Source organism: Coffea eugenioides, chromosome 3 (assembly GCF_003713205.1).
Source record: "Coffea eugenioides isolate CCC68of chromosome 3, Ceug_1.0, whole genome shotgun sequence".
Lineage (NCBI taxonomy): Eukaryota > Viridiplantae > Streptophyta > Magnoliopsida > Gentianales > Rubiaceae > Coffea > Coffea eugenioides.
The window spans coordinates 4,316,419-4,329,432 of NC_040037.1; the positions used below are offsets into that span (position 1 = coordinate 4,316,419).

At 38.1% G+C, this 13,014-nt stretch overlaps 3 protein-coding genes across 5 annotated transcripts; all 3 read left to right on the forward strand.

Moving 5' to 3' along the window:
• The first annotated feature begins 398 nt into the window (after positions 1-398).
• Positions 399-2,683, forward strand: LOC113765152 (photosynthetic NDH subunit of subcomplex B 5, chloroplastic). Of its 3 annotated transcripts, none has more exons than XR_003467703.1 (6): positions 399-769; positions 864-924; positions 1,470-1,532; positions 1,628-1,686; positions 1,816-2,100; positions 2,187-2,683. XR_003467703.1 is itself a non-coding variant. In XM_027309232.1 (5 exons), exons 1-5 carry the CDS (start codon positions 521-523, stop codon positions 2,044-2,046), a joined length of 663 nt encoding a protein of 220 aa, XP_027165033.1. In that variant the 5' UTR covers positions 399-520; the 3' UTR covers positions 2,047-2,164. The 3 variants fall into 3 exon arrangements, 1 of the variants encoding a protein (XP_027165033.1); XR_003467704.1 differs by having other exon boundaries at positions 2,196-2,683; XM_027309232.1 differs by lacking the exon at positions 2,187-2,683 and having other exon boundaries at positions 1,816-2,164.
• A 1,753-nt stretch (positions 2,684-4,436) lies between these two features.
• LOC113764633 (serine/threonine receptor-like kinase NFP) lies at positions 4,437-7,520 on the forward strand. The gene is made up of 2 exons (XM_027308594.1): positions 4,437-5,756; positions 6,586-7,520. The coding sequence occupies exons 1-2, from the start codon at positions 4,620-4,622 to the stop codon at positions 7,321-7,323; spliced, it is 1,875 nt and encodes a 624-aa protein (XP_027164395.1). The 5' UTR covers positions 4,437-4,619; the 3' UTR covers positions 7,324-7,520.
• A 713-nt stretch (positions 7,521-8,233) lies between these two features.
• LOC113765159 (transcription factor UNE12-like) lies at positions 8,234-11,821 on the forward strand. The gene is made up of 7 exons (XM_027309241.1): positions 8,234-8,653; positions 8,883-8,978; positions 9,291-9,410; positions 9,501-9,566; positions 10,128-10,193; positions 10,924-11,001; positions 11,134-11,821. Exons 1-7 carry the CDS (start codon positions 8,396-8,398, stop codon positions 11,362-11,364), a joined length of 915 nt encoding a protein of 304 aa, XP_027165042.1. The 5' UTR covers positions 8,234-8,395; the 3' UTR covers positions 11,365-11,821.
• Positions 11,822-13,014: the final 1,193 nt, after the last annotated feature.

Genomic DNA, 13,014 nt, shown 5'->3' on the forward strand with positions numbered 1-13,014 from the left:
ATGCTACTATAATTAAGACCAAAGCTGCAACTAAGTAAAAGTTTAGTTTAGGAGCTTTAAAAGCTTTTAACTCAAATGAAAAAGATGTCAAGAAATTATATTGTTTATCGCCTTAATTAAGCCTTTTTGTAATTTTAAGCTTCTGATTTTGCTCAAAGTTTATGAATCCAAAAAACGAACCCAGTTAACAGCAGGACCCCAGACCTTATCCATGGCCTATTTGCTTTGGCTAAAAGGAGAAGTGGATAAGATGGCATCCATCGTCCATTTGAACATGCTACCCAGACAAATTCACTCAAGAAATTGAGAAGGGGCATCAATATTAAGCTGTGACACAGGTACCACATCAGAGGACAAAATTCTTGCAATAAAGCCAAAACCAAAGTTGCTTTCTCAACACATGTTACAAGTTAACTGGACCTTCACACCAAAAATTTTGCCTCTATAGTGACTTGATCTTTAGGAATGAAAATTAAAAAGAACCCAAAAAACACCAAGAAACAGAGGATTAACGGAAAAAATGGCAGGATCAGTGACGCCCTCAGTTTTCTCCATCAATTTAGCCAGAAAAGTTGCTTCAACCAGATGTGAATCATGTCAAACTAAGTTAATACCCTCGTTTCAGAAGATCCCGGGTTCATTTTTCTCAAGGATTAATCCTCAGCTTAGCAGGATTAGCTCAAAAAGATTGAATGCAGGTTTATCAGAAATAGAGCCTGACCTGAATGAAGATTTTGTGGACCGCTGGAGAACGAACGGAATTGAAGAGGTATGTTTTTTCTTTGTTAGCCTGGCGATTCAGTATACTCCAAGGGTCTTAAAAACTCAGGCATATTTAGTTACTTTTGTGTTTGTGATTACAGGATGACTTTAAGTTTGGATATTATGATGATCACCATACTTACTATGAAGGTGACGATAAAGGTAGGGCTCATTTTACTTCATCATCCAGCCATCTTGCTTAAGAATATTCCTTAAAGCATTCTTAGACTATTACAAATTTCCCATGAGTGGAATTTTATGGAACAAACCAGTTTTAAAGTACTGTTTAAGTGAACTTAGAGCCCTGCAAGTTGCAAGGGAAAGGAAAAAATCTTGTTTAATCATTGATTTGCTTGATGCTTCATGATACATCATACAGAAGTCCAAAAGTAATATTTCGCTTTTGCCATGATGAAACCATCCGGAATCATTTATGGAGAAGGAATTTTCCCCGTGAATTTCCATGAAAGTTCAAGTTTTGAAACCCTACGGTTAGTACTTTCAACTAAAGGCAGAAGTTGTAGGGTTCAATGTGTTAATGAAACAATAAAACGCTTTAGTCGTTTTTAGCTGGTTATGAAGCAATGCAAGTCATGTAATCTCGCAGAGTTGATTTAGTTTGAATTCCTTGACGCCTAGCTCCATCATCATTAGCAGGATTAGAGTCATTGTTCATTGCGAATATGAATTTCAAATTCTCATTCCAGGAACATTTTGGGGATCGATTGCAGAAGGTTATGCAGCAATGGGACCTCCTACAGGATTCCAAGGTATTGACCATCATCCTACAGAACTCTTAACCTATATATATGTCTTCCAAGATAATTAAAGCATACAACTTGTTCCTCTTTCTGCCTGGTTGCAGGTCTTATTTCTTGGCTATTCCTGCCAGCAATTGCTGCTGGCATGTACTTCAATGTACCGGTGAGAAGAGCCATATTAACACTAAAAACAGAATGCACGTCTGATATTACTTTGTTTCGTAAAATTGAATAAAGTAGATACATTTCAGCCTTGAACTGAGAAATGCTGATTTCACCTATTGACATGCAGGGAGAGTACTTGTATATTGGAGCAGTTGTTTTTGCTGCAGTATTTTGCATTATTGAGATGGGTAAGCCAAGTGAACCACACAACTTTGAGCCTCAAATATACAACATGGAGAGAGGTGCTCGTGATAAGCTAATAAATGATTACAATACGATGGATATATGGGATTTCAATGAAAAGTATGGGGACCTTTGGGATTTCACTGTGACGAAGGATGACATAATGAAGAGATAAATTTGATCAGAAGCAAGAAATTAATGATGCAGAGGTTGATACAGACTTTATTCTGTAAGTTATCGTTTTTGACTCCTCCCTTGCTGAATGTTTGAGAAATTATGCAAGAGATTTGATATTCGAATCCCACTCTTGGCAAGATTATGCAGGAATGGATAGGAAACCTTAGCTCTGAAGCGTTAGCAAACAGGAAATGCTCTGAAGAATTGATTACAGAAATTTCAGAAAGAAAGAAGGACAGAGAACTTTACTATAAGATAGTATATAATAGCTCTTCCATGATTCCATCATTGAGTTTTAATGTTCCCCACAATACACGTAAATGCTGCAATAATAGCAGAATGGTATCAAAAATTCTTTTTCCATTTAATGGTTCTGCAGAAATGCATCATTCCCTGCAGTGGAAATGCATGCCAAGAATATCCTTTTGGCAGGTTTCTAGATATCTAGCATTCTCACGGAGGAGGGGCTGGAACGGTTGTCTCTACAACCGTTTCGGAAGGTTCACGGCCATGATTAGATCAAAAAAATTTGTGCGGCTCAGGTCACTCCTTGTAATTCGATTTTTATGTCGTGTGGGACTCACAAAAATATTGTTCTAGTGTTACTCATTATTGTTCTATTGTTACACCTTGTACATATGATATTATACCATATGCAAATGATGTTACACCTTCCGAAACGATTTCTCTAACAACCGTTCCAGCCTCAGATCCCATTCTCACATAGGCATGTAAAAAGGTAGAATCCCATTTCAGACGGAAGTGGCAAAAATATCTTCATTTATTTTCTAACAACATCCAAGTACAGAGTCACAAGAAAGACCAAGACTGAGGAGTGAAAGAGTGATTCTTTCCAACAACTGAATGACACGTGGTGGACATGGTGACCACGGTTCGAGTCCTAAGGATAACGTATAGGGGATTGGGCCTCTCTTCTTGAATATCTTGGGAATGAATGATTTACTCTTGGAAAACTCCATAGGTTTAAACTCATTTCTCCATTGTCGTGTATGTTGGTCTGTACCAACTACAAAGTTGCCTGATAGTCGAATATTTAATTATGAAGTCAAGTCGTCTATTGAGTCTTTAGAACTTTAGAAGTGGCAAAGTTGTGTTTCCTTTGTGGTTTGATTTTTCTCCCATTTGTGAAGTGTGAACTACGGCCCAGCTTAGTTTTCAAGAAGACAACCCTTCCAATACGCTAAACTCTCATTGGCTATCACACCAAAGTTTCAAACTAATAGAAAGTCACAGCCACTGCACAATAAAGCCATCTGCCACCTAATACATTGGTCTTTAACCACTCGGCCAATGGCTCAGTGGCCACCAGGGAGGGGTTTAAGTCACTCCTTGGACTGTAGGTTGAGGGTTCAAATCTCACCTGCCGTGAAAAAAATCTAAGGATTGTGCCATAACACTCCCTTGATCTAGTTGGGTCTGTATACCCACTAGTTCTCACCACAGCCTCCTTAGGCTCTCCCTCCCCTTAGATTAGAATAGAGTAGGTTATACAAATGTGAGAAAAAAAAAAAAAAACCTAATTACATTAAAGACACTACTACTGATTTCTGTTTCCTGTTCACCCGATAGATGGTTCGCCCCTGGATTTTGAACTGGTCAACTATCATATACATCACAGGACAGATGCAATTAAAGCTTGATAGTATCCACTGCAGAATACTTTTTTTTTTTTATCTGCATCGATAGATGCCCTATAATTTAAACTAACCTAATTTAAGGAGAAATCGGCAAGGGGAGATGGTCAACTAAAACCAGTCACATATTGTGGCAAATTTGAGGGAGGTCAGGGGTTCAATTTGAGGGAGGCAGGGGTTGAATCCCTGACCTCCAGCACCACCAAAGAATACTTGAAAATTACAAATGGTTCTTTTTTTTTCATTTATTATTTTACCTTGCAATTCCATGTGAAAAATTTTGTAAGATCTCCACAAAAATTGGCTATGACTATTTTGGATAATGTAAGACATGTTGCTTATTTCAAGCTATAGTAAGAAAACTCAACCGCAGACTAGAAAACTTGGGGGATATATATTCATATTCAAGGAAAATTGGGAGAAAAAAAATACAAATAGCCCTGTTTGGATTGCCATTTTTATCAAAAAAATTGAATCATTTTTCGTAATCACATTTTTCTATTATCTTTTTTTCTCACATATATCAAATCGTTACAATAATTTTTTCATGAAAAATGATGAAAAATGCAATCCAAACAGGGTTTAATGCCCTGATGCAAGGGTCGGACATGTCAAAGCAACGGTGCGTAATTGCATTCTTTTTTCCTTAAAATAGTCAGAAAACAACAAAGACAGAAATGAAATGGTTGACCGCGAATTCTTGTGAGTGGGACCAACAAGGAGGAAGTTCCATGTTCTTCTGCCAAGCATGGTGAGAAACTGAGAATACAGAGAACTGAGAACTTGACTTCTTCGGCACCATATAAACTAGATTGGAACCTTTGCCTTCAATTTTTCTAGCAGTATATAAGGGTTCTTTTATTAGTTTCTTGGTTGCGGAACTAATGTAACAGCCCTTCTCAAGTTCAAAGCAAAGATGAGAATCAAATCAAGATATCTCTCCTTTCTGATTTTCCTCTTCCTTTATTCTCAGAATCTGAGTCTTACTGAAGCTCAAGGACCAACCACCACAGGATACGCCTGCTCAACGACTGGGGCTGTCTATCCATGCCAAACCTATGTCCTGTACAGAGCTTTGGCTCCTAATTTTCTTGACCTGGCATCCATAGGTGATCTGTTCTCCGTCAGCCGACCGACGATAGCAAAACCGAGTAACATATCCAATACAACCTCCCCACTCCTCCCTGATGAATCCCTTTTTGTTCCGATTAGTTGTGGATGTAATTTTATCAACAGTACTTTTGGCAACATCTCATATGCTGCCTTCAACTACACCATAAAAGGCGGTGACACCTTCTTGAAACTATCAACTACGAATTACCAAAATCTCACCACTTACCAATCAGTTGAAGTTGTGAACCCAACTCTGGTCGCAACCAATCTGGCTATTGGCAGTAATACGGTGTTTCCAATCTTTTGCAAGTGTCCCAACTCAACACAGTTGCGAAACCGCACCAACTATCTTATTAGCTACGTTTACCATCCTTCTGATAACTTCTCTTCTCTTGCCTCAAGGTTTGGGTCAACAGTACAGTCTATAATTGATGTTAATGGTAACAATACTCAGCCTTTTGACACAGTTTTCATCCCGGTATCACGGCTTCCTGGGCTTTCACAGCCCATAGTTCCTCCTGCCTCTCCCGTTTCTCCCGTTTCTCAGCGTAAAAATGACAGGAAAGGTGCTGTCATAGGTCTGGGAATTGGCTTAGGTATATGTGGGCTCTTGCTGATATTTGTTTGTGGTTTATGGCTTCATAGGGAGGCTTTGCTTAAGAAAAAGTTGGCAAAGGGGAAAGACGTGGAGAAACAGAAATTTGACAGGGCAGACAGGGCACTGTCGAAGGATGCAGGGGTGAATTTATTAGCTGATGTTTCAGACTACTTGGACAAGTATAAAGTGTTTGGAATTGAAGAGTTGAGAGAAGCTACGGACGATTTTGATGAAAGTTTGGTGATTCAAGGGTCTGTCTATAAAGGCAGCATCAATGGAGAACCTTATGCCATCAAGAAGATGAACTGGAATGCCTATGAAGAACTCAAGATCTTACAGAAGGTAAAAAGTTTCATCCTTTTTACTGTTTTTTCATTCTAATACTTCATTTTTTTTTACAATATTTCTAGAAATTTCTGATCATAATTTTTGACCATTTCCTTAGGAGTGGTCAGTGAATTTTCCTGGACATCTAGAAGTACAAGATTTACCATTTCTCATGCGTTAATGTCTTAACTACCTTTCATTCATTCCGAGTAACAAATGACAACTTTTCAATGAGACTAATGATGACAATTTGGACAAGAAAAATGGAATAGTATGAGATGAGAAAGAAAGATACGTATTGATATTTGAAAGCAGAAGCTTTAACTTCTACCTTAATTGATTATTTAAAAAATTAATTACCACATTATTGATCATTCACTTGCTAAGGGAATATATGAGATTAGGTGAAGTGGGCCTGTCTTTTTCTTAAGCATGATGATTTTTATAAACTCCACTTGTCCTCTGGATGACAAAAGTCCACATTTAATTAAACCCTGTAAAAATGCTGTCATCCTGTTCCATTTGCAATTGAACTTTGACACATAGGCCAGCATCCTGCAAATCAGTAGTACTAATTATACTCTCTTGTTTTATCGTTTGGTTGTGTTGAATGGGAACTCGACTGATGTCATTAGCATAATAAACTTGGGACTTTTGGACAATCCCAAAAATTGTGTGTGTGAACTTTGACAATTCTGGTCTCTTGGACTTTTTCACTTCTGGAACCTTTGTTGCTTGTCCCTGTTTTTGGTCTACATACACAGAGCATTTAACCAGATTTTACTAACATGATCAAATTCCAGATTTTAACCACTTTTTCTCCCCCCCCCCCTCTTGGTTGAAGGTGAACCATGGGAACTTAGTGAAGCTAGAAGGCTTCTGCATAGATCCAGAGGAGGCAAATTGTTATCTGGTCTATGAATATGTTGAAAATGGTTCTCTTCATTCATGGCTGCATGGTAACAAGAATGATAAGCTAAACTGGAGAACAAGGTTGAGAATTGGAATTGATGTTGCAAATGGTCTGCAATACATTCATGAGCACACAAGACCACAAGTTGTCCACAAAGATATCAAAAGCAGCAATATTCTGCTAGACTCAAAGATGAGAGCCAAAATTGCGAATTTCGGGCTGGCAAAATCAGGCTGCAATGCCATAACAATGCACATTGTTGGAACTCAGGGCTACATTGCCCCTGAATATCTCACTGATGGTGTTGTTTCTACTAAAATGGATGTTTTCTCTTTCGGGGTGGTGTTGCTTGAGCTCATTTCAGGCAAGGAGGCGATCGACGAAGAGGGGAAGGTTTTATGGGCTAAAGTTGATGGAGTTTTGGAGGGAACAGAAGACAGAAAGGTGAAGAAGATGAGAGAATGGATGGATGAGTATTTGCTCAAGGAGACGATCTCAATGGAAAGTGTTGTGAATGTAATGACCGTCGCAATTGCTTGTTTGAGCAGAGATCCTTCAAAAAGGCCTAGTATGGTGGACATTGTGTACGCATTGTGCAAGAGTGATGATCTTTACTTTGATCTTTCTGAGGAAGGATCATCTCCACGATCAGTAGTGACAGCAAGATAGATGAGCTATGCAAAACACACAGATCACACAGTGGGAGAGATATTACACGCTGTATCTTTTTAATCTTTTTTTTTTTTTTTTTTTTTGCCTCCTTGGTTTGTAAATTTTTTAATAACCACTTATCTGTTGAAATAGTGGAGTATTTGGTATTTGGACTTTCTACCTAAGCAAGTTTAGTTATGTTTGTAGCGTTTATATGATATGGAGTTAATCTGTTTTTGTTTGTAGAATTTGACAAACAAAAAAAAAAAAATTACTAGAATCCTAAAAATTCATTTTAGAATGTTGATTGCCAACAATACCCTAAAAGGCTTTTAGTAAGATATATATGTGTGTGTGTGTGTATATATATATATAGGATGCATGTATATAGTATGTGTGTGTATATATATAGGAAATTGGAAATACTAATACATGGAAAAAGAGAGTTCAATGAAATAGAAAATTCAAACAAATGCTATAACCTTCAAAGTTAGAGACAATTTTTACCTACTACTTTTCTATATTTATCGTTATTCTATTTTTTGGTCGAAAACTGTTATTCGTACTCTTTTTTTTTGTTAATCGTACTCTCATCGTTTATTTTATCGTATAATCTAATAAATAAAAATTATATGATGAAAATGACAGTGCAAGTGTGACTAACAAAAATGAGAATGCAAATAACATTTGCCTTCTTTGCCTTTATAATCTAGCTATGTCTGCAATTGACTTGTAGATAGTTTGGCTAATATTTCAAAGTTACACTCTGCTACAAATAAATAGTAAAAAAAAAAATTAAAGAAAAACAATAACCTTTTCCCAAATCCTAATTCTAATTTTATATTTCCACCCACAATCTCTCCAAAACTACAATTTTCAACCCTGACAGACCAAAACTGCCAAAAGTCGTCACACTTTTCATTTCCCCAAACGCACTAACACTAAATAGGCACGCTACCAGAAAACTCCACAGTCCACACCAAACGACAAACAAGCAAACATCCTCTTCCACCTTTTCTCTCTCTCTATCCTTCTCTGCGATAGTCCCCTCGCCGGGAAATTCTCCGTCTCCGACGAGTTTTCCCCAGACATGGCAACAAACCCACCTCAGGAAGGATACCCCACGGACGACTTCCTTGAGCAAATTCTCCAACTCCCTTCCTACTCCGGCTTGCCAGTAAACGACGTCGGAAGCACGTCGGACACGGCCTCGCTTAACTCTGCTGTCTCTCAGCTCAGCTCCGTCGCTGGCGGTCTACACCATCATCAACAGCTGTTCCCTTTAGGTCTTAGCTTGGATAATGGCCGCGATGACGTCACTGACACTGGAGCTTTTGGTGTTAAAGCAGTAAGCTTTGTGATTTTTTTTTTTGTTTTCTTTTTTCTACTGTTTCCTTTCGTTTACTATAAAAAAATGAGTTTTTTTGGGTGAATTGACTGAAATTTGGAGGGAAATTTGAACCTCTTTATCTTGATTTTTGGTGGTGATTTTGTTCTCGAGTGAAAATGGAAATAAGAAATGGACTTTTTTGTTAGTCTGGTTGATAATTTGATATTCTTTATGTTATTGCTTGCAGGATAGAGGGGAAGCTGTAAATATGGGAAGCTTGTACCCGGGCTTTGAACAAATGCAGCCTCACGGGATGCGGCATGCTGCACCTCATGTCCAGCAGGTGATATTATTTTCTATACTTCATCTATAATGATCATACATCTATGGAAGACGTAGTTCGATTTTTGGCTGTATGTTTTGGCTATAAAGATACTTCAGATTGTCTAGTGGTTGGAGTTACATGTATAGCCAAGGTAGTACTATAATAGTCCAATTTCAGGTTATGCATCCAAAGGAAGTCATTGTGTTCCGGAATTTATGTTGATGAGAGGTTATGATACTCTCAATAAATTGTCAAGCACTTATGATAGTCTTAATAAATTGTCAGTTTTATGAGTAGGTAAAATCTTGAACCCCTGAATGGCTTTTGCAGGCTTTTCAGGGCCAACCAACACCAAGCACTGCAGTGACTGTCCCACATCCACCTGCCATTAGGCCAAGGGTTCGTGCCCGAAGAGGACAAGCGACAGATCCCCATAGTATTGCTGAGAGGGTAATAAAACTAAGATAATTGAGCTATTCGAGGTAGTTTAAGAAGAGACATCTTTTTAACTTGTGCAAATGTATTGATCTCATGTCACAGCTACGTAGAGAGAGGATATCAGAAAGAATAAAGGCCTTGCAGGAACTTGTTCCTAGCTGCAACAAGGTTTTGCTCTATTTATCTGTTGACAATGTAGATTATTGGAAATGTTTCAGTAATCTTTTCTCTTTGCTAACTCATCACTTCGTTAATTCATACTATTTTACTTCTGCAGCAAAAGCTTATTGATAAGTTTCTGCAATGGAATATGAATAAGATGATTATATTATCTTTTAAGGATTATGTGATACATTAATGACTGTGTACTGATGGCATAGTTAGGTTGTTGCTACTTTAGCAAACGTGGTCACCCAGATTGATATATCATTATTTATATGTCACACAATTCAGTGGGACAATGACCTTTGAGCTGTTTGCCAATGTATGTTGTGGGATTGAAGTGTAGCTTAGGAATGAAAAAATTCTTCACTTTTTTGTCATGGTGATTGCTCTGTTTTATAATGACGATTCATTATCAACTTAACCGACTATGGGTTGTATAACAAGATGTTAAACAGAATTTACACAGTAGAATGTGTTCCTTTTCTCTTTAAGCAGGATGTATATTGTTTTGGGACTGAAATTTGGTGTTTTCTCTCTTTTCCTTTTTCTCCCTTAACTTGGCAGACAGATCGAGCTGCAATGCTTGATGAGATTCTAGATTATGTGAAGTTCTTAAGGCTTCAGGTCAAGGTATGGCCATGCCAGTTGCAGAGATTTTAAGTTATTATTGGTGATCACTTTGTTGTCATACTTGGCTTTCCAATTGTAATTTGCCTGGAAGCTGCATTTGTTTCAGAAGCATCTTGGCTGATTGCAATCAAAGACAAATTAATAGTGCTTGAATGTCAGTTGAGGGAAATGGGCACTTATATAGTTACCTCAGCAGGTAGATTTCATTTAATGAATGAAGCCATCCTGGCTGAAGTATTCTTGATGATATAGGATTTAAGAGTGGCTTGAAGTTCATCTCCTAAAAGACATTTCTAGGATTTGTGGCTTGATCTTGCTCTTTTTACAACCTTTTGACGAGGTTGACAAATTTCGTCCAATAGATGGTGCTGACCTAGCAGGTTCCATTACTTAAATGTTTTGGACTCTAATGCTACAAAGTATGAACAAGATTGTTTGGTCTGAACTACAACATATGCAAGTCCAGACCAAGTTTTAACAGAAGAAATCTAAAATAGGTACTGTGGTGCCAGGAAGGGGGGTTGGTCAAGTAAGATACCTGCCCATGAGGAACTGCTTTCCTTCTAAATTATTCTTCATCTATTGATATGAATATGATAGGTTGCCTGGACATCTCATTACTAATTTCATTCGGATAAATATTCAATTAATGTCACATCTGTAGGTTTTGCAGATATTACCCTTTTTTTTACCTGCTGCCCTAATCTCATGCCAATCAACTACTTATCAGGTATTGAGCATGAGTAGGCTAGGGGGAGCTGGTGCAGTGGCACAACTTGTTGCTGACATTCCATTGCAGACTGTTGAGGTAATGTGAAGCATAATTTATTTGTATTAAGCCTTGAGCTGCACAAAAGCTCATGTTCTTCAGAACAATCTCCTTGTTTGCTTCCACAAAAGCTGCTTTAACCTTGACAAATTTTGCTTGTCAAAAATAAAGGGCGATACTGGTGAAAACATATCCAACCAGCAAGTTTGGGAGAAATGGTCCAACGAAGAAACAGAACGGGAAGTAGCTAAGCTAATGGAAGAAGATGTTGGGGCTGCAATGCAATATCTTCAATCTAAAGCACTTTGCATCATGCCCATATCACTTGCAGCACTTATCTATCCTACTCTTCAATCAGAGGAGCCCGCACTTGTGAAGCCTGAACCACCAGCCCCTTCATAAGCACCAAATTTCTTGCACGTGCCTATTAGAACTCCCAACCTCACCTCTTTACATTTTTCTCCATCAGCAATTATGTTTGTGCTTACAATCCATGGCAGTGCAATCTAAGTCAGATACCATTACCATGCTTCTAGCTTTAGCCCTCCTTTTTGGACCATCTGTTTTGACCATGAAGTTTTAGTTGGACGACTTAATGATGTCATTCCCCCATGAAAGCTTGACAGATGTAGGCACTTTATCTAAATTAATTGCTCGGATGGAGGGATTGCAAACTAAATATTATCCTTCAAGTGCTACTCCCCCTTTTGGCTTGTGGGATTGTGGGGATCATTTTGTAGTTTGTGGATAGTGGGACATTGTAAAAGCGAACAGCTACTTGTGATTATACCATATTCTAAGATTTTGATTCAGGCATGGCTAGTAAAAGTGGTTACAAGTACATGATTGCTGCTTCTTATTCTGAAGGTTTTAACATCAAGTTGATTAACATGGTTGAGTTGATTGTTCTTGAAGACTTGAACAAGCTAATTACCTGTTGGGTACAGTATAAAAAGTTGAAGTTAAAATGAGATTCTTGATTTGGCTGATCCTCTTGCTGCCAAATTTGGCAACCTGATGATCTTGATTTGGCTAATAATTTGGTGAGATTCCTTGCCACATTTTATCCTGCAGAATGTTAGGCCAAGCATTTTAGAGCTAACATTGTACATCCTAATACTTGATGCTACCAACTTTTTACTCTCTTAAATCAATACGGTGGCGGCTGAAACACATCGTTGACTTACATTTTTGATCATCAAAATAATTCATGTCAAGTTGAGGGGGACGCCAATTTGGCAAAATCCCAGTTGGTCACTCCTAGTAATAAGGAGTGTTAAACAGAGAGCTGGTCAGGTGATCGAAAGTTACAACACGATCCATCCCAACAGCCCTAAAGTTGTTTGATTAGAAGTGAAAATGACTCGGCCAAAAATTTCCAATTTGTCCTCCTTTGCCAGCACCCCATTTGACATCGACAGCTCAATAGAATACAGACGCTGCCCGATGGCAAGTTTTCGTTTCTTCCTTTCCTCCCGGATTTGGCTGAAATCTTAAGATTCTTTTTGCGGCCTGGACTGGAAGAACGAAAACGGAAAAGGACCGCCAGCACTCGCGTGTTCCTCCATTACAAGAAATTTCTCCGGCTGATGTGGTGGTTGAGCGATAAAAGCAGTCCAGCACAACCATCCGCCTGGGTACTACTACCTATTTGATCCTTCCAAACCAACCGTGTAGTAATGCGTTCTTTTAATCTTCACAATTCCTCCTCCTCCTCCTTTAATAACACGTTTGATTTCGTCTTTCCATCAAATTCCCCCCCAAAAAAAAAATAAAATGGAGAGAGAGCCAAAAGATAACAAAAAAAAAAGGGAAAATGAACTCCTTCCAGATGCTCTCTCTCTTGTTTTACACAAAAAATTGGTTTTGGTTATTAAGATTTGCAACAAAAAAAAAAATTCAAATTTTGTTCTGTTTATATCATAAATATAATTCTAAATTACATTTTTATTTCATATGCATTCAAACAGACAACACCTGTGCGAAATAAGGCCATACATTAAATACCTTATCCGCTGAGTTTGCTGTCCATTATCTTTTTTTTTTTCTTCT

What these genes read in the sequence shown, in the direction of transcription:
- LOC113765159 (XM_027309241.1), top strand. Translation starts at nt 8,396, where the DNA reads ATGGCAACAAACCCACCTCAGGAAGGATACCCCACGGACGACTTCCTT. An exon ending in CCCATAGTATTGCTGAGAGG is followed by an intron (nt 9,411 to 9,500) that starts GTAATAAAACTA and finishes CTCATGTCACAG; the next exon opens with CTACGTAGAGAGAGGATATC. An exon ending in TCTTAAGGCTTCAGGTCAAG is followed by an intron (nt 10,194 to 10,923) that starts GTATGGCCATGC and finishes ACTACTTATCAG; the next exon opens with GTATTGAGCATGAGTAGGCT.
- LOC113764633 (XM_027308594.1), top strand. Translation starts at nt 4,620, where the DNA reads ATGAGAATCAAATCAAGATATCTCTCCTTTCTGATTTTCCTCTTCCTT. An exon ending in AACTCAAGATCTTACAGAAG is followed by an intron (nt 5,757 to 6,585) that starts GTAAAAAGTTTC and finishes TCTTGGTTGAAG; the next exon opens with GTGAACCATGGGAACTTAGT.
- LOC113765152 (XM_027309232.1), top strand. Translation starts at nt 521, where the DNA reads ATGGCAGGATCAGTGACGCCCTCAGTTTTCTCCATCAATTTAGCCAGA. An exon ending in GAACGAACGGAATTGAAGAG is followed by an intron (nt 770 to 863) that starts GTATGTTTTTTC and finishes TTGTGATTACAG; the next exon opens with GATGACTTTAAGTTTGGATA. An exon ending in CTATGAAGGTGACGATAAAG is followed by an intron (nt 925 to 1,469) that starts GTAGGGCTCATT and finishes TTCTCATTCCAG; the next exon opens with GAACATTTTGGGGATCGATT.